The sequence below is a fragment of the Papio anubis genome, chromosome 18 (genome assembly GCF_008728515.1).
Source record: "Papio anubis isolate 15944 chromosome 18, Panubis1.0, whole genome shotgun sequence".
Lineage (NCBI taxonomy): Eukaryota > Metazoa > Chordata > Mammalia > Primates > Cercopithecidae > Papio > Papio anubis.
This window is the reverse complement of record NC_044993.1, coordinates 17,440,582-17,459,532: the sequence shown is the minus strand read 5'-3', so window position 1 is coordinate 17,459,532 and position 18,951 is coordinate 17,440,582. Positions and strand designations below refer to the sequence as shown.

The window sequence follows — 18,951 nt, the reverse complement described above, 5'->3', positions numbered from 1 at the left end:
TCTTATAGCTCAGTTCCCTTCCTGCTCCTTTGTGCTACTGTTGTCATACAAATTACATCTTCATGTATTGTGTGTCCATAACATAGATTCATAATCACTGCTGCATGTAGTTATTTTTTAAGGCAGAAATGTTGCAAGCTACATATTTATGTTTATGTTTACACTATTTTTACAATTTTTAAAGTTATGGCAAAAACCATAACATTTACCATCGTGACATATTTAAGTGTTCAGTTCAGTAGTAGTATATGTATTCACATTGTTGTGCAACAGAGCTCCAGAACTTTTTCACCTTGCAAAACTGAAACTCTACACCCATTGAACAACTTCCTGTTTCCTCCACCTTCCAACCCTTGGCAACTATTCTGTTTCTATACATTTGATTACTTCACATTCCTCATGTAAGCAGAACCATACAGTATTTGTCTTTCTGTGACTACCTTATTTCATTTATCATAATGTCCTCAAGGTTCATTCATGTTGTAGTACGTGTAAGAATTTCCTTCCTTTTTGGGCCAGGTGCAGTGGCTCACACCCATCATCTTAGCACTTTGGGAGGCCAGGGCAGGTGGATCACCAGAGGTCAGGAGTTCGAGACCAGCTTGGCCAACATGGTGAAACTCCATCTCTACTAAAAATACAAAAATTAGCCAGGCATGGTTGTGGGTGCCTGTAATCCCAGCTACTTGGGTGGCTGACACAGGAGAATTGCTTGAACTTGGGAAGTGAAGGTTGCAGTGAGCCAAGATCACGCCATTGCACTCCAGCCTAAGGGACAAGAGTGAAACTCCATCTCAAAAAAAAAAAAAAAATTCTTCCTTTTTAAAGCTAAGTGATGGGCCAGGTGCAGTGGCTCACACCTGGAATCCCAGCACTTTGGGAGGTTGAGACAGGTGGATCACTCGAGCTCAGGAGTTCAGGACCAGCCTGGGCAACATGGCAAAACCCCATCTCTACAAAAAATACAAAAATTAGCCAGGTGTTATAGTTAGTACATTCTCATGCTGCTATGGAGACATGCCTAAGACTGGGTAATTTGTGAAGGAAAGATGTTTAATTCACTCACAGTTCAGCATGGCTTGAGAGGCCTCAGGAAACTTATAATCATGACGGAAGGGGAAGTAAACACATCCTTCTTCACATGGTGGCAGCAAGGAGAATGAGTGCCCAGTGAAGTGGGGAGCACCTTACAAAACCATCAGGTCTTGTGAGAACTCGCTCACTATCACAAGAACAGGATGGGGGAAACCAACCCCATGATTCAGTTATCTCCACCTGGTTCCTCCCATGACAGAGGAGAGGATTTTGGAAACTACAATTCAAGATGAGATTTGGGTGGGGATACAGCTAAACCCTATTAGATGTGGTGGTGTGTACCTGTGGTCCCAGCTACTTGGGAGGCTGAGGTGGGAGGATCACTTGAGTCAGGGGGATGGAGGTTACAGTAAGCTAAGATCTCACCACTGCACTCCACTCCAACCTGGGTGACCCAGCAAGACCCTGTCTCAAAAACAAACAAAAAACTAAACTAAATGATATTCCGTTGTGTGTGTGTGTTTATATACACTACTTTTTTTGTTTGTTTTTTAGATAGAGTCTTTCTCTGTAGCCCAGGCTAGAGTGCAGTGGTGCGATCTCGGCTCACTGCAACCTCTGCCTTCTGGGTCCCATTACATTAATTTCTTTTGGGCTGGATTATTATTTTCCCTCTCCCTCCCACTCCTCTCCCTAGCACTGCACCTCCACACACACACATACCATCCCTCCCACCCCTTTGACCACAAACACCATCCCTGACTGGTTTTGCTACTGTTTTCTTTCCAACCCTTCACATCTCTAGTCTAGAAATGGGCCTTATTATATGGAACTTTGGAGCTCCTATTTTTCAGTGAAATTAATGAAACTAGGAGTGTTGCAGATCTTGTCATGAGTCTTGGATCTCTTGACTCAGTTGCCGGTCATGAAGCTGTCCTTTTTTTCCTCACCTCCTTACTATAAATGTGTAGCCCTACAGAGGTGGTTTTGTTCTGACGTATCCTTTCGTGAGCTCCAGCCTCAACCCTAGCTTCTAGCAGTGAAGTTGGTTTTCTCCCGCCCTTTCCTGCACTCAATGAAACATTTTGAGTTTCAGTCACCCTGCAAAAGTCAAGCTCCCACTTTTGTACTGCCTTCTTCCAGATCAGGAGCTCAGTACTCCTGTGGCTTCTACCTCACTCTCACCACCTTGTTCTCTCATTCTGCTTCTCTTCCTCAGAAAGTTTTATTTTGTGTTTAAGCCCAGCAAAGTCTTTTTGGTTCTTTCTTTTTAGATATTATTTGTAGTGCCTCCATATTTGGAGTAGAGAAAGTGCTCAGAGTATGAATTTACCAAACTATTTTGAGCAGTAGTTTGATGCAAACTTTTGAAGAGTAAAAGATTTATCAAAACTCTTATAAAGCTAAAACAACCATTTTTAATTTTAAACTCGCATACCATATAGATTATCCTCAACAACCTTTTATCCTAAAATAACAAAAGAATCTTACATGGACACATTTGTGCGGTGGTAAAAGAATTTAAATAAAAGAATTACAATATCTGAAAGCTTATTCACAGAGGTGTTGAACAGAGGCTTGGGAGCTGTTACGTTGCTTGTTGCTGGGCAAATCACATCTTAAACTGGTGCACTTTCCGAAGAAAATCTTGTGTATTTCCTCTTCTAATTTCTCTTTTCAGACATCTGTTTTCCTCCATGATTGTCGAAAAGTTCACCCAGGATTATCTGTGGCTTTCAGTTGCAACTCGGCATCCCTGGAACCAGTTTACAAGGGTCCAACGGCTGTCTTGCTGCATGACACTGCTACTCTGCAACATGGTCATCAATGTTATGTTCTGGAAGATAAACAGCACCACTGCCAAGAGAGATGAGCAATGTACGGATGAGCCCTGATGTGTGTTGTTCATAGTAAGCAATCCTTTTTTTTTTTTTTTGGCAGGGTCTCACTCTGTTACCCAGGCTTGGTCTGGAACTCCTGGCCTCAAGTGATCCTCCTGCCTCACCCTCCTGAAATGCTGGGATTACAGGCATGAGTCACCATGCCTAGCCTACTATGTAATACTTTTACTGTACTCCATTCTCCTTACTTTCAGGGTTAGAAACAGAATCATGTTGTGTGATATGGTTTGGCTCTGTGTCCCCACCCAAATCTCACATCCACCTGTAATCCCCTGTATTGGGGGAGGGACTTGCTGGGAGGTGAGTGGATCATGGGGGCAGTTTCTCCCATGCTTTTCCCATGATAGTGAGTGAGTTCTCATGAGATCTGATGGTTTAATTGCTTGAACTGGACCACGGAGGCAGAGGTTGCAGTGAGCCGAGATTGCACCACTGCACTCCAGCACGGGTGACAAAGCAAAACTCCATCTCGGGGGGGGATAAAAACAGTGCGTGGCAGCTCCCCCATCACTCTCCTGCCGCCATGCAAGATGCCTTGCTTTGTAAGGCATGGGAAGTGTAATGCCACGTAAGGTGCTTTGTAGTGCTTTGTAATGCTTTGTGATGCCATGTAAGGTGTCTTGCTTCTGCCATGATTGTAAGTTTCCTGAGGCCTCCCCAGCCATGAAGAACTGTGAGTCAATTAAACCTCTTCTCTTTATAAATTACCCAGTCTCAGGTAGTTCTTTATAGCAATGTGAAAACAGACGAATACATTGTGCCTTCATTTTTCCTCCACTGCCCTGGCATTAGAATACTCTAACAAATGTTCTCGGTGTTCTCATTCATTAACAAATGAAGCAGTATTAGGAACACAACATGGTCTTTACTGCCATGATAATTTTATCCCTAGATAAATGTAGTTAACTTCCTCAGTGAATAGTTAAACCTAGGAGAGGGATGACTTTGCGATTATGTTAATTGTTGATGATAAAAGTTGACGTCATGCTTTTCTTTCAGTGGGTCCATTTGCTGTGGCCTGGTCTGAGCTGCTGATCAGCATCCACACTGCTGTCATTCTCTTCCCCATCAATCTTGTCATTGGGCGGCTCTTCCCGTTGATTGAGCCACAGGAGACTCTGCCCCTCTTTCCTCCCATCCAGGCCTCCTGCCTCTCAGATGCTTCTGCTGAGCCTCTCTCTGCCACAATGGTAGTTGAGGTAAGTTTGATATCAAATTTTATTTTATATTTTATTTTATTGCTTGCTTATTTGTTTTGAGATAGGGTCTGGCTCTGTTGCAGAGGCTGGAGAGTGCAGTGGTGCAACCTCAGCTCACTGTAGCAGCCTCAAACTCCCGGGCTCAAGCAATCCTCCCACCTCAGCCTCCCAAGTAGCTGGAACTACAGGCATGTGACACCATGTCTGGCTAATTTTTGTATTTTTCTGTAGAGACAGGGTTTCACCATGTTGTCCAGGCTAGTCTCAAACCCTTAGACTCAAGCCATCCTACCACCTTGGCCTCCCAAAGTGCTGGGATTACAGGCGTGAGCTGCCACACCCAGCCAGTATCAAATTTTACAGATGAATTATATGCACCCAGCCAGGCACGGTAGCTCACACCTGTAATCCCAGCACTTTGGGAGGCCGAGGTGGGCAGATCACGAGGTCAGGAGATAGAGACCATCTTGGCTAACACGGTGAAACCCCGTCTCTACTAAAGAGATTAAAAAAAAAAAAATTAGCCAGGTGTGGTGGCATGAGCCTGTAGTCCCAGCTACTCAGGAGGCTGAGCCAGGAGAATCGCTTGAACCCAGGAGGCAGAGGTTGCAGTGAGCCAAGATCGCGCCACTGCACTCCAACCTGGCGACAGAGCAAGACTCTGTCTCAAAAAAAAAAAAAAAAAATTACATGCTCCCCTTCCCCATACAGTGGAAGAGAGCAGTGGGAAGAATCTCATGGGAGGCTGTCAGGGTCCTGTTAACCTGTAATACATTTTTCCCAGTTCCTGTCCCCTGAGCTGTGATCAACCACACGCTTAGCTTTTACTCTTGATGATTAAGTATTCTGAGAACTAAATGGGAGTGCATGGGCACTACTCTGGCCTTGCTTCAGTCTTTGATGTTTGATCAAATTGTCTCTTTTTTCATTCTGTATTCTCTCATAAAACTGGTATTGAAGCTACGGTGAGCTGTGAGGTGACTGCTTTCTGAAAAATTCAAGGAACATGGAAAAATTGCAGTTCTTCATGCTGAGCAAATCCCCTTCTGACTAAAGGAAATGGCCTTACCACCTGTAATTGCTACAAATGCTGGGTTAATGAAAAACAGGCTGATTTTTCTCATCTTGGTCCTACATTCAGGAATTAAAGGAAACTGTGAGATTCCTGCTCAGGAGAAATACATACCTACTCTCCAAGTGTGAGCAGCCGCCATGGAGTTCTTGTGACATTACTAAGCTGGTGAAACTTTTATCCAGCCTCATATCGTCTCACTTGGAGGGTCAAAGCTGTCATCAGCAGGCAGAGCGCCACTGGGCACGCGGTAAACTTCAGTAGATTTCAGTAGCAATCTTCCATCCGCCTCCCACTCCCTTGCATGTCTCTTACTTTCTTACTCATTTATAACCGACAGGCCTGATACAACCTTCTGGTTGTTTTAATTTCCTTAAGCTTCTAATATAGAGTTGATAGCTTTGTTCCCCTTGATGATTTCTAGACAATCTATCTCTATCTGGTGATACAAAGTACAGGATTAAGTAAAAAACACAAGCCAGGCATGGTGGCTCACGCCTGTAATCCCAGCACTTTGAGAGGCCAAGGTGGGTGGATTACCTGAAGTCAGGAGATCAGGGCCAGCCTGGCCAACATGGCAAAACCCTGTCTCTACTAAAAATACAAAAATGAGCTGGGCGTGGGGGCGGGTGCCTGCAATCCCAGCTACTGGGGAGGCTGAGGCAGGAGAATTGCGTGAACCCAGGAGGCAGAGGTTGCAGTGAGCTGAGATCGGGCCACTACACTGCAGCCGGGGCAACATAGTCAGACTCCGTCTTGGAAAAAAAAGAAAAAAACACAGGTCAGGCAGGGTGGCTCACACGTGTAATCACAGCATTTTGGCAGGCCGAGGCGTGCAATCACCTGAGGTCAGGAGTTCAAAACCAGCCTGATGATGTGATGAAACCCTGTCTCTACTATAAATACAAAAATTAGCAGGGGGTGGCGGCACATGCCTGTAATCCCAGCTACTAGAGAGGCTGAGGCAGGAGAATCAGTTGAACCCGGGAGGTGGAGGTTGCAATGAACCAATACTGTGCCACTACACTCAGCCTGGGCGACACAGCAAGACTCCATCTCAAAAAAAAAAAAAAAAAAAAAAACCAGAAAAAATGTTTTCTGTATTAGACCCACATATCCTATCTGCTTTGTCGAAGACTGTTGAAACTTGTCATCCTTTTTCTTTTATGAGATGGTGAGATTATGAAATTTATGGATTCTCAAATACGATTTGAGTCTCCTGGGCACTTATTAGTATAGGTCACATGTACTGCCACTCTGGTGAAGAACTCAGTAAATAGGTTTTAAAAGTCTTTAGATCAAAGCTTAGAATTTTACAATTGCTACAAATTCACCAGCATCCTCAGAGAAGATGGTAGTACTGCAAGGGTTGGGTACAGTCCAATCTCTGCTAGTGGGAAAATACAGCCTCAAATCAATTAATGAATTGTTCATCTCTACCACTAATTGCTCCTTATTGAAATCCACTTGTGATGGGAGCTGCGCTGACTCAGGCTGGTTGCCCTGGCACTCGGGGAGGCGAGGCTACACGTTCAAGGCCAACCTCGTCAGCACTGATTGAAAAAAAATAAAATCCACTTGAGAGAGTGTCAACTTGAAATATATTTTCAGTTGTTCCTGAAAACCACCATCATTTCTGCTGTTACCTGCGTAGAGTTCTGCAGAGGCTGAAATCTCACTTAGGCACGCTGGGTCTCACCCAGGGTCACCAGCCCTGTGACTTCCTAGATGCAGTCAGCCAACTTCAAAAACTCCAGGAACTCTTGGAAACGCATATTCTTCCCACGGAGCAAGAGCCATCCAGGTAATGCAGCACACCAAGCCTTCTTTATCCCCTGTCATCTTCCTCATCCTCTCTCTCAGCTGATGCATATGGGATTATTCCTTCAACTTTTGTGCTTCAGGGAAGTCACCAGTTTCGCCATCCTGAGCTCAGAGGAAGGGAAAAAGCCCATCTCTAATGGCCTGTCCAGATGGTTGACTGCAGCCTGCTGGCTCCTCCTAGGTCTCACTAGCCTGGCTTCAGCCTTTTTTACAGCACTTTATAGCTTGGAATTGAGCAAAGACCAAGCCACCAGCTGGACGATTTCAATTATTTTATCAGTGCTTCAAAACGTCTTCATCAGCCAGCCAGGAAAGGTATGTGCGGGACGGGAAGAACCACTGGAGTTGCAGAAGTTAGGGACACTGAGGTCCCTGGGTGTCAAGCCAAGGTGCCTAGTGGTTTTGACAATGCAACATAACAAAAAACAAATAGGCAAACCAGGCTGGGTGCAGTGGCTCATGCATGTAATCCCAGCACTTTGGGACACCAAGGCAGGCAGATTGCTTGAGTCCAGGTGTTTGAGACCAGCCTGGGCAACATGATGAAACTTCATGTCTACAAAAATTAGAAAAAATTAGCCAGGCATGGTGGTGTGCTCCTGTAGTTCCAGCTACTTGGGAGTCTAAGGTGGAAGGATGGCTTGGCCCAGAGGTTGAGGCTGCAGTAAGCCGTGATTGTGCCACTGCATTCCAGCCTAGATGACAGAGCAAGACCCTGTCTCAACACTAAAAAACAAAAAGAAAAAGGCAAACTGACATTTGTTAGGGATACATGAAATTCATGACAGAAAAACTAATAAGTATGGCAGAAAAGGATTGAGGAGCGAAGAGGACAGTTAACAAATCAACAACCCAAACCACTTTGAAAAAATATCAAAAAACTTAAAATGTTTTTAATTAAGAAAAATGTCAAACCCACACAAAAGTGTGAAGACTAGTATAATGCATTCTAAAGTCCTACCACTCAGCTTCAACAATAACCATCTCATGGCCAATCTTGTTTCATCTATTATTTGGGGGAACAATATCAGACTTCACATCACTTTATCCATTTCATGTATTTCAGACTTTATATTTCTAAAAGATATGGACTGTTCCTTCTAAAACATAAATATAAAGGGACAGCCTGAGGGAATTTTGGGGGTGATGAAACTACTTGGTATCTTGACTGTAGTGGTGGATATACAACACTCATGGAATTATACACCAAAAAGCGAACTTTTTTTTAACTATATGTAAGTTAAGATATAAATTTTTTAAAGCAAAACCTGTGATTGCAGTGGCCAAAACACATGTAAGAAATTCAGCTTCGCTAGTCCAATAAAACTATCATATTGCATTTTTGTTTTAATAATGGCAAAGAAAAATAATAATACACAGTAATGCCAAGGAAATGAACAGCCAGTCCTGGTTAAGGGAAGTCTGGCAATATATAGTGACAACCTGCAAATTCTGCATCCTTTTGCTGGAGAGGTTTCACATCTAAGGATCCATCTCCAGAAAATCCATAGTGGCCAGGAGCAGTGGCTCACGCTTGTAATCCTAGTACTTTGGGAGGCTAAGGAGGACAGGTCACTTGAGGTTGGGATTTCAAGACTACCCTGGTCAACACGGTGAAACCCTGTCTCTATTAAGAATACAGAAATCCCAGGCCGGGTGTGGTGGCTCACGCCTGTAATCCTAGCACTTCGGGAGGCCGAGGTAGGCGGATTACCTGAGGTCGGGAGTTTGAGACCAGCCTGGCCAACATGGCGAAACCCTGTCTCTACTAAAAATACAAAAATTAGCCAGGTGTGGTGGTGAGTGCCTGTAATCCCAGCTACTCAGGAGGCTGAGGCAGGGAGAATCACTTGAACCCGGGAGGCGGAGGTTGCAGTGAGCCGAGATCGTGCCATTGTACTCCAGCCTGGGCAGCAGAGCAAGACTCTGTCTCAAAAAATAATAATAAAATAAAATAAACTGCGTGTGGTATGCACCTGTAGTCCCAGCTACTTGGGAGGCTGAGGCTAGAGAATCACTTGAACCCAGGAAGCCGAGGTTGCAGTGAGCCGAGATTGCATCACTGCATTCCAGCCTGGGTGACAGAGCGAGACTCCGTCTCAAAAAAAAAAAAAAAAAAAAATGTCTGGATTTTCATCAGCGGTCTTCCAAAGATACTGAGAGATGTTATTGAATAGACATCACAAATCATTTGACGGTATCAGCTTCTCCAGCCAACCAGATTAAGAACGATAAGCAAAAAATACGAATATTAACATTATTTAGAGTCTGATGGCCCTTCTCCTGGTCCCCATCATTGTGCAAAAATTACTGTGAAATTAGTTTTTCATTAACATGAAGAGCCAAATAATTGAAGTTTTTCATGAGTGCCCACCTCTTCCTTTACATGTGGTGTTATCTTCCTGGGTCTGTAACGTCTGCTCACGATGTTCTCCTGTGATTCTCCTGCCCAGGTGGTCTTCTTCACATTCTTATACTCACTGATGATGAGCAGGATGCCACGGCTTAACAAAGAGAAGGAACAACAAACAAAGAGGATCTTGGCACTCTTGGGTAACTCAAATAGTTCTAACAACTACCTAATTTTGAAAAAAGCAAATTAGATCAGTGGAATTCTGGCCACCTTGCCATACTTGATATCCCCCCTCCCCCACCTCCCCTAGCTGGGACCACAGGCATGTGCCACTATGCTTGGCTAATTTTTTATTTTTTTTGTAGAGACAACGTCTCACTATGTTGACCAGGCTGGTCAACTCCTGGCCTCAAGCGATCCTGCTGCCTTGGCCTCCCAAAGTGCTAGAATTGAAAATACAGGCATGAAGCCACTGTGTTCAGCCTAGTAACTCATTTTCACTGTATTGTACAAAAGTATCAGTCCTCAACTGATTGCAATTTTTTTAAAAACAGGTCCTTTATAATAGAGAGCTTAAGAAGCACTGCGTGGGCAGTTTTACGTTTAAAATTTAAAAGGAAGTGCTTGTTTAACATTTAAAAGGAAGTGCGCACAGTAGATGCTCAGTGAATGGTGAGTGGCCGCTTAATGAAATATAACATTTCTTTGGTCTACATTTGAATTTTTGACAGCAAAATGTTCTTCATCAGTACCAGGTTCAAGAGATAAGAACAACCCCGTCTATGTAGCCCCAGCTATGAATAGTCCAACTAAGCGTCCAGAAAGAACCTTGAAAAAGAAGAAACTCTTCAAGCTGACTGGAGATATTTTGGGTATGGAGAGGAAATGGCAACATATTGATAATACAGCACCTTTTCCAGAAGGGAAAGGAAGAGAGAGAATAAAATGGAAAGTTAAAGAAGGGTTGAAAAGCTGTCTTTTAAAATCTTCACCTCATGAGATTTGGGATTCCAGTAAAGCAGGTGGGATGGTAACTGGACAGACCCCTGACCTTGGAGTCTAGAGGTTTCATTCTGTGCTAGAGTAAGTCACTTTCTCTACCTGCAAAATTTAATAACACGATCTATGGAGGGAAAATGAAAATGCTTTGGCAAACGTCTATTCTGTAGGTGCTAGTTGACTGGCTTCAACACATCTAGTTCATTACTGGATTCCCTAGTCCAAAGAAGACAAATTATGTTTTTATCATGACTTTGCTGCTTGTAAACACAATCACATGAGTGAAACAGAGTGCATGCTTGGTCCTTAGAGCTGAACACCATATTTCTTGTGTGGGATTTTATGTATCTTTTTCTTTCTCTCTTTTTTTTTTTTTTTTTTTTTTGACACAGTCTCACTCTGTTGCCCAGGCTGGAGTACAGTAGTGCAATGTCAGCTCACTGCATCCTGTGCCTCCTGGGTTCTAGTGATTCTCCTACCTCTGTCTCCTGGTTAGCTGGGATTACAGGCACACACCACCACGCCCAGCTCGTTTTTGTATTTCTAGTAGATAGGGGTTTTCACTATGTTGGTCAGGCTGGTCTTGAACTCTTGACATTAGGTGATCTGCCCCTCTCAGCTTCCTAAGTGCTAGGACTACAGGTGTGAGCCACTGTGCCCGGCCACAGCCAATGTATCTTATTTTAAGTAAAATGTATGATTAGTGGCAGAATAATTCTGGGAAGGAAATGTCAATGTGTGTATTTATAATTATTAGACTGAACCATATGAAACTGCCAATTTTTGACTGGTTTTGACCTGCATAAGTCTATAGACTTAGGAAAAATGAAGAAAAAGACATAGAGGATTTCTAAGTTAACCACTCAACTATGACATTTTTTTCCGCTTTTAAACTAGTACAAATCCTTTTCCTTACCCTGTTGATGACTGCAATCTGCTCTGTAAAGAACTCCAATCGATTTTACCTCCACCAAGCTATCCGGAAGACCTTTTCGCCCCGATTCTCAGAAATCAAACTTCTTCAGGATTTCTATCCCTGGGCCAATCACATCCTCCTTCCTAGCCTGTATGGGGATTACAGAGGTAAGAATGCAGTCCTGAAGCCCATTCATTGCAAATATGGGGTACAATTCATTTTCCAAATACCCTGTACCACGATCTATGAGAAAGTGGAGGAAGGTCAGCTGGTGTTTTCTGATATGGCCGTACCTGTGGGCATCCCAAGAGCTTGTTCCCTGGACTTCATCTAAGGAGGTTCAGTTACATCTGTTCACCCAGGCCCATGGGGCCGATTCCCCGCTGATGAGCTTCACAAAAGGCTGACAAGCAAAAATGACAGTGGATTCAGTTACATCATGAGAAGTAACTGGAGTGACCCCTAGGACTCAACCACACATAGCAGAGAAGGCTGTTCAGTAAGTGCAAAACCAGGAATGTGGGTTCATTGGAGGATCTCCACATGAGATGCTGTTTTGGCCTGAGCCGTCTTTCCCAGGTCTGTGAGGATGTCTGTGTGACTTTGCTTGCATGGGTATCCAGTTCAGCCCCACAAAATGCATTGAACTTCTCTAATATGCTTGGAACTGTCCTAGGAGCTAACAGTGAAAAGATGGACACGATATGGTTTGTGTCTTCAAGGAACGCCACCATGCAGAGGAGTTAGTATGCCTTGCTGTGGACAGTGATGAAGAAATGCTAAAGAATGACTTTCTCAGGGATCGCATTTTTTTTTTTTTTTTTTTTTTTTTTTGAGACAGTCTTACTCTGTCACGCAGGCCAGAGTGCAGTGGCACAATCCACTGAAACCTCCACCTCCCAGGTTGAAGCAATTCTCCTGCTTCAGCCTCTCTAGTAGCTAGGATTACAGGCATGCACTACCACATCTGGCTTTTTTTTTTTTTTTTTTTTTTTGAGGCAGAGTTTTGCTCTCATTGCGCAGGCTGGAGTGCAATGGCATGATCTTGGCTCACTGCAACCTCCGCCTCCCGGGTTCCAGCGATTCTCCTGCCTCAGCTTCCTTTAGTAGAGATGGGGTTTCACCATGTTGGTCAGGCTGGTCTCAAATTCCTGACCTCAAGTGATCCACCCACCTCGGCCTCCCAAAGTGCTGATATTACAGGTGAGAGCCACTGCATCTGCCAGGAACGTTTCGTATTCAAAATTTTTCCACCAGTTACCAACACTGTCATTATTTAACTTTAGATGTTGTTAAGTAAGCTGCATTCTGGAAACTGTTACATTCATTTATCTCAGGATTGGTGGCTTCCTGATGAGATTTGGATCACTTCCTAGGTTCCTGAAAAAGAATCTAAAATGCATTTTTATCTCAGCAAACATTTACTGTCCTAAAGGTGTGGTTAGTGTGTTTGAGAGAGTTAGTATGTTTAAAAAATTTTTTATAGATGATAACTCCTATTTATTGCATGTTGAATCTATTTAGTTCAATTTTTTTTTTAATTTTACTTTTAGAATCAAGGTCTAAGTCTCCCACTCAGGCTAGAATGCAGTGACATAATCTCATCTCACTGCAGCCTTGAACTTGTGGGCTCAAGCAATTCCCCCACCTCAGCGTCCTGAGTAGCTGGGACGACAGGTGTGTGCCACCATACCCAGTTAATTATTATTTTTTTTAGAGACAGGGTCTCACTATGTTGCCCAGTCTGGTGTCCTTAGTTCAGTTTTAGGTGGTGACAGTTCTGGGTTCAGGGTACGTTCTTTTTCTTTTTTTTTCCCCCAAGACGGAGTTTCGCTCTTCCGCCCAGGTTACAGCAAAGTGGCGTGATCTCGTCTCACTGCAACCTCCATCCCCCGGGCTCAAGCGATTCTCCTCCCTCAGCCTCCTGAGTAGCTGGGATTATAGGCGCCCCACACCATGCCCAGCTAATTTTTTTTATTATTAGTAGAGATGGGGTTTTGCTATATTGACCAGGCTGACCTCAGGTGATCCACCCGCCTCAGCCTCCCAGAGCGATGGAATTACAGGCATGAGCCACCGCACCTGGCCCAGGGCACATTCTACTTGCAGTCTATAATTGTACCTTGTCCTGAACAAAATACTAAATCAAGGTGACTGGGCCAGGCACAGTGGCTTACGCCTGTGATGCTAGTGCTTTTGGATACTGTAGCAGGGGTATCATTTGAAGCCAGTAGTTCAAGACCAGCCTGGGCAACATGGCAAGATCCCATCTCTACAAAAAAAAATTAGCCAGGCATGGTTGCATGTGACTGTAGTACCAGCTGCTTGGGAGTCTGAGGCAGGAGGATCATTTGAGCCCAGGAGTTTAAGGCTGCAGTGAGCCATGGTCTCACCACTACACCCTAGTCTGAGCAGAGCCAAGACCCCATCTCAAGAACAAAAATAGTGACTGGATCTCTGGCTGAGGTCTGCATCATCACGGCAGGCATGGTCTCTCTTGCACTGCTTGGCTCCTGTAGTATGTAGTGTCTTGGCTGGGCACAGTGGCTCATGCCCGTAATCCCAGCACTTTGGGAGGCTGAGGTGGGCAGATTGCTTGAACCCAGGAGTTCAAGACCAGCCTGGACAACATAGACCTCATATCTATTTTTTTAAAATATAAAAATTTTAAAAAGAATAGTTTTGCAAATCAGTAAAACATGAGTATGAAGAAAATCCAGCCAGGCACAGTGGCTCATGCCTGTAATCACAGCACTTTGGGAGGCGAAGGCTGGAGGATCACTTGAGCCCAGGAGTTCAAGACCAGCCTAGGCAACATGGTGCAACCCCATCTCTACAAAAAATATACAAATTAGCTGGGCATGGTAATGCAGACCTGTGGTCCCAGCTACTTGGGAGGCTGGGGTGGGAGAATTGCTTGAGCTGGGAGGCGGAGGTTGCAGTGAGCCAAGATCGCATCACTGCACTCCAGCCTGGGCGACAGAGTGAGACCCTGCATCAAAAAAAAAAAAAAAAAAAAAATCCAAATGTACAACTAAAGGGTGTATTGTGCAGCTCTTCCTTGTCCCCTAGATCCCCTTCTCTCCTTTCAAGAGACAGCTACAGTCCCAATTTATTATATATATTTATTATATATTCTTTCAAAGGTAATGACCGGGCGCAGTGGCTCCTGCCTGTAGTCTCAGCACTTTGGGAGGTGGAGGTGGGTGGATCACAAGGTCAGGAGTTCGAGACCAGCCTGGCCAACATGGTGAAACCCCATCTCTACTAAAAATACAAAAATTAGCCATCCATGGTGGCGGGCGCCTGTAATCCCAACTACTTGGGAGGCTGAGGCAGGAAACTCACTTGAACCGGAGAGGTGGAGGTTGCAGTGAGTCAAGATCACACCACACTGCACTCCAGCCAGGGCAACAGAGTGAGACTGTGTCTCAAAAAAAAAAAAAAAAAAAAAAAAAAACATTTTGCTTTTTTCCCTTAACAGTTTATCTGGGGCTTGTTCTATCAGCACATATGAAGATGCCCCTATTATGTTTTATTCACTTACTGTATAGTATCCCACTGCATGGATGTACCATAATTTATATACCCAGCTCCCTACTGATAGGTCTTTAGATCATTTCCAGGCTTATTGTTAGCAAGACTATCATTAATATCCTTGTACGTACTTAATTCCACAAAGGTGCAAATACATCGAAAGATAAATACCTTGGAAAAGACTGCTAGGTCAAAGTATATATACATTTTTAATTTAGAAAGAGATTGCCAAATTGTCCTAGCGTACCAATAAACACTGCTATTAGCAATATATGGCTGGTGCAGTGGGTCACATCTGTAATCCCAGCACTTTAGGAGGCCAAGGCAGGCAGATCACTTGAGTTCGAGACCAGCCTGGTCAACATAGTGAAACCCCGTCTCTACTAAAAAAAGAAAAAAAACACACACACAAATTAGCTTGGCCTGGTGGTGCATGCCTGTAGTCCTAGCTACTCAGGAGGTTGAGGGAGGAGAGTTGCTTGAACCTGGGAGACAGAGGTTGCAGTGAGTCAAGATCATCCCACTGTACTCCAGCCTGGGAGACAGAGCAAAACTCTGTCTCAAAAAACAAAACAAAAAAAACCAAGAAGCAATATATGAGAGCACCTGCCCACATTCCCAAGAGACAGCCTGGTGAAAATTGGTGTTTTCAAACAATTCAAGTGTCCATGAAATATATGAAAGACTTTGTAACTGCACCCAGAGAAATGAAAGTTTAAACTAAGACACGCTTTTTCCCTTTTCATAGGGGCAATACTTGCCCATATGCTTTTGCCTTTCTTCACTCAATCCTCCCCATATTCTATTTTTAAGACATAAATCTGTTGCTTCATTGTTTAAAACCGCCCGGTGGATTCCCATCAAACTTGAAGTCCCAAGTCCTTTCCAAAGCTTACAAGGGCCTGCCTGGTTTGGCCCCCAGTTGCATCTGTTACTTCATCTCTTACTCCTCTTACCCTCGTTCACGCGACTTCAGCCACTCAAGCTTCTGTGCTTTCCTTAAATATGTCAAGCATGCTCTCACTCAGGGCCTTGGAACTTGCTGTTCTCCTTGTGACTGATTTCTGACTGTGTTAGGGCCTCTCCTATGCCATCTTCCCAGAGAAAGCTTCTCTGATGATCCTACCTAAGGTAACAGCGTTGCTCCCTCTCCAAATCACTCTTGATCCCCTTACTCTGCTTAATTTTTCTTCATAGCCCTTAGCATTACCTGAATATTATTTGGTTATTGCCCATCTCTCTTGCTCCTCAAATATGGGCTCTCGGTGGCCTGGACTCTGTTACACCCACTGCTATATTCTGGGTACCTAGGCGGGACCTGGTGCCTTTGAGCACTCAATACATACTGATAGAAAGAATGGATGAGTAAGCATCCGCCCATATTCTTTGGCTACTTTTTATCAGGCTGTGTGGTTTTGTTTACCCGTTTTGTTTTGTAGGAGCTTTTTATATATTAAGAATGTATATAGTTATAGATCTAGATCTTTATAGAGATATAGACTAAGAACCTATAAAGATTAGGGAATTAAGATTTTTATTATGTTCTCTTCCTCCCTGAGAGCATGGTATGCTTTTCTGTTTGTTTTCATCTTCATTTGTAGCTCTCAGTAAGATTCAGAATTGTTCCCCATAGAATTTTTGCACATCTCTTGTTAGGTTTATTTTACCTTTTGTGTTACTATTATAAATGAGATGTTTTAGGACAGGTATGATACCTCATGCCTGTAATCCCAGCACTTTGGGAGGCCAAGATGGGCAGATCACCTGAGGTCAGAAGTTCCAGACTAGCCTGGCCCACATGGTGAAACTTCATATCTACTAAAAATTTTTTTAAAAAGTAGCTGGGTGGAACACCTGTAGTCCCTGCTACTCAGGAGGCTGAGGCAGGAGAATCACTTGAACCTGGGAGGCAGAGGTTACAGTGAGCGAAGATTGTACCACTGCACTCCAGCCTGGGCAACAGAGTGAGAGTCTATCTCAACAAAAAATGTTTGATTTCTGTATACTATCTAAGTAAATATTGTGTGGCCATATGAACACTGTTGATTTCTTTGTTTATTTAGTATCCAGCCATCTTGCTGAATTCTTTTTGTAAGTACAATTGACCCTAGAACAACACAGGGCTTGGGGTGCTGGCCCCTGATGCAGATGAAAATTCATGTCTAACTTTTTTTTTTTTTTTTTTTTGAGACCGAGTCTGGCTCTCTTGCCCAGGCTGGAGTGCAGTGGCCGGATCTCAGCTCACTGCAAGCTCTGCCTCCCCGGTTTACGCCATTCTCCTGCCTCAGCCTCCCGAGTAGCTGGGACTACAGGCGCCTGCCATCACGCCCGGCTAGTTTTTGGTATTTTTTTAGTAGAGACGGGGTTTCACGATGTTAGCCAGGATGGTCTCGATCTCCTGACCTCGTGATCTGCCCGTCTCGGCCTCCCAAAGTGCTGGGATTATAGGCTTGAGCCACCGCGCCCGGCCCATGTCTAACTTTTGACTCCTCAAAAACTTAACTACTAATAGCCTACTATTGACTGGAAGACTTACTGATAACATAACAGTTGATTAACACATACTTTATATGTTATGTGTATTAGATACTGTATTCTTAAGCTAGATAAAAGAATATTAAGGAAATCATAAGGAAGATAAACTAATTTACTGTTCATTAAGTGGATCATGACAAAGGTCTTCATCCTCATCGTCTTCACATGGAGTAGGCTGAGGAAGAGGAGAGGGGTTAGTCTTGGTGTCTCGGGGGTGGCAGAGGTGGGAGAAAATCTACTTATAAGAGGACCCGTGCGGTTCAAACATGTGTTGTTCAATGGTCAGTTTTTCAGTCGATTCTCTTAATTCATCTAGATTAGACATATCATTTACAAATTGTGATAATTTCACTTTTTTATTTTTTTTTTTTTTTTTGAGACGGAGTCTCGCTCTGTCGCCCAGGCTGGAGTGCAGTGGCCAGATCTCAGCTCACTGCAAGCTCCGCCTCCCGGGTTCCCGCTATTCTCCTGCCTCAGCCTCCCGAGTAGCTGGGACCACAGGCGCCGCCACCTCGCCCGGCTAATTTTTTTTTTTGTGTTTTTAGTAGAGACGGGGTTTCGCCGTGTTAGCCAGGATGGTCTCGATCTCCTGACCTTGTGATCCGCCCGTCTCGGCCTCCCAAAGTGCTGGGATTACAGGCTTGAGCCACCGCGCCCGGCCGATAATTTCACTTTTTTATTTTTATATGTCTCATTATTACTTGAACTTTTTTTTTTTTTTTTAATATAAAGACCGTGTACACCTGTGTTGCCCAGGGTGGTCTTGAACTCCTGGCCTCAAGCCATCCTCCCGCCTTGGCCTCCTAAAGTGCTGGGATTACAGGTGTGATGTACCATATCCAGCCTTACTTCTTTGTCTTACCTAACAGCATTATCTAGAACCTCCAAAAATGTTTTTAAACCTAATGGTGAAAGTGTGCATTTTTTCTCGTTACTAACCTAATGTGGCACTTTTTACGTCGTTTCTTTTTTCTGCATTCTGGATGTGCTGGAAAAAAAGATTTTAAAAAATATATAAACAAAACTGTTTCTTTTACTCTTTCATTAGGATTTATTGCTGATGGGAACTCCTTTCTTTTGGGCAATGTTCTGCTGCGTCAGATTCGCATTGCTGATCCCAGACTCTTCCCAGCTGGAGTATCTCCCGGGGAGCAAGTGAAGCCATCTCACCAACATCAGGAGGATACAGAGAACTGTGGGGTTAATTGGGGCCCCCTTGATACAAACATCACCAAATCAGATAGCATTTGGCATTATCAGAATCAGGAGACCCTGGGTGGTTCTCCCATTCAAGGGGAATTTGCCACTTACTCAGGAGGAGGATACGCTGTGGAACTTGGAAGAAACTCCAGTACTGCAGCCCGGTGAGTAAGCCTGGGCCCTGAGCAAGAGGACCAAAATATTTGCTTTTGGCCATTCATAGGACAAATAGGAATTTCAGACCCATTTGAGTAGTTTTGACAGCTACTATACTGTCTGTAACTCTTATGGATACTTTTACTTTAGACTTCTAAGGAAATATACCCTTTGGTTTAAAAATTCCTTGCTCAACTTCAGACTACAGGTATGTTTTGGTTTGG

General features: G+C 43.9%; 1 protein-coding gene and 1 long non-coding RNA gene across 3 annotated transcripts in view; one reads left to right on the top strand and one right to left on the bottom strand.

Annotated features, from left to right (window-relative positions):
* The window catches only part of PKD1L3 (polycystin 1 like 3, transient receptor potential channel interacting), an 88,224-nt gene that overhangs the window by 51,158 nt on the left and 18,115 nt on the right, over window positions 1–18,951 (top strand). Inside the window, 10 exon segments of the mRNA XM_017953512.3 lie at window positions 2,717–2,913; window positions 3,936–4,135; window positions 5,277–5,457; window positions 6,819–7,011; window positions 7,112–7,346; window positions 9,485–9,584; window positions 10,116–10,256; window positions 11,281–11,580; window positions 11,583–11,677; window positions 11,679–11,745. Coding sequence (XP_017809001.3) covers window positions 2,717–2,913; window positions 3,936–4,135; window positions 5,277–5,457; window positions 6,819–7,011; window positions 7,112–7,346; window positions 9,485–9,584; window positions 10,116–10,256; window positions 11,281–11,580; window positions 11,583–11,677; window positions 11,679–11,745 — 1,709 coding nt within the window.
* Window positions 1,589–18,518, bottom strand: LOC108583555. 2 transcript variants are annotated; one of them, XR_002519300.2, is made up of 5 exons: window positions 18,311–18,518; window positions 11,593–11,702; window positions 11,300–11,447; window positions 9,406–9,535; window positions 1,589–2,892 (listed from the first exon to the last, which is right to left on the bottom strand). It is a non-coding gene; the product is annotated as an uncharacterized LOC108583555 (long non-coding RNA). The 2 variants fall into 2 exon arrangements; XR_002519301.1 differs by lacking the exon at window positions 1,589–2,892 and adding an exon at window positions 7,719–7,757.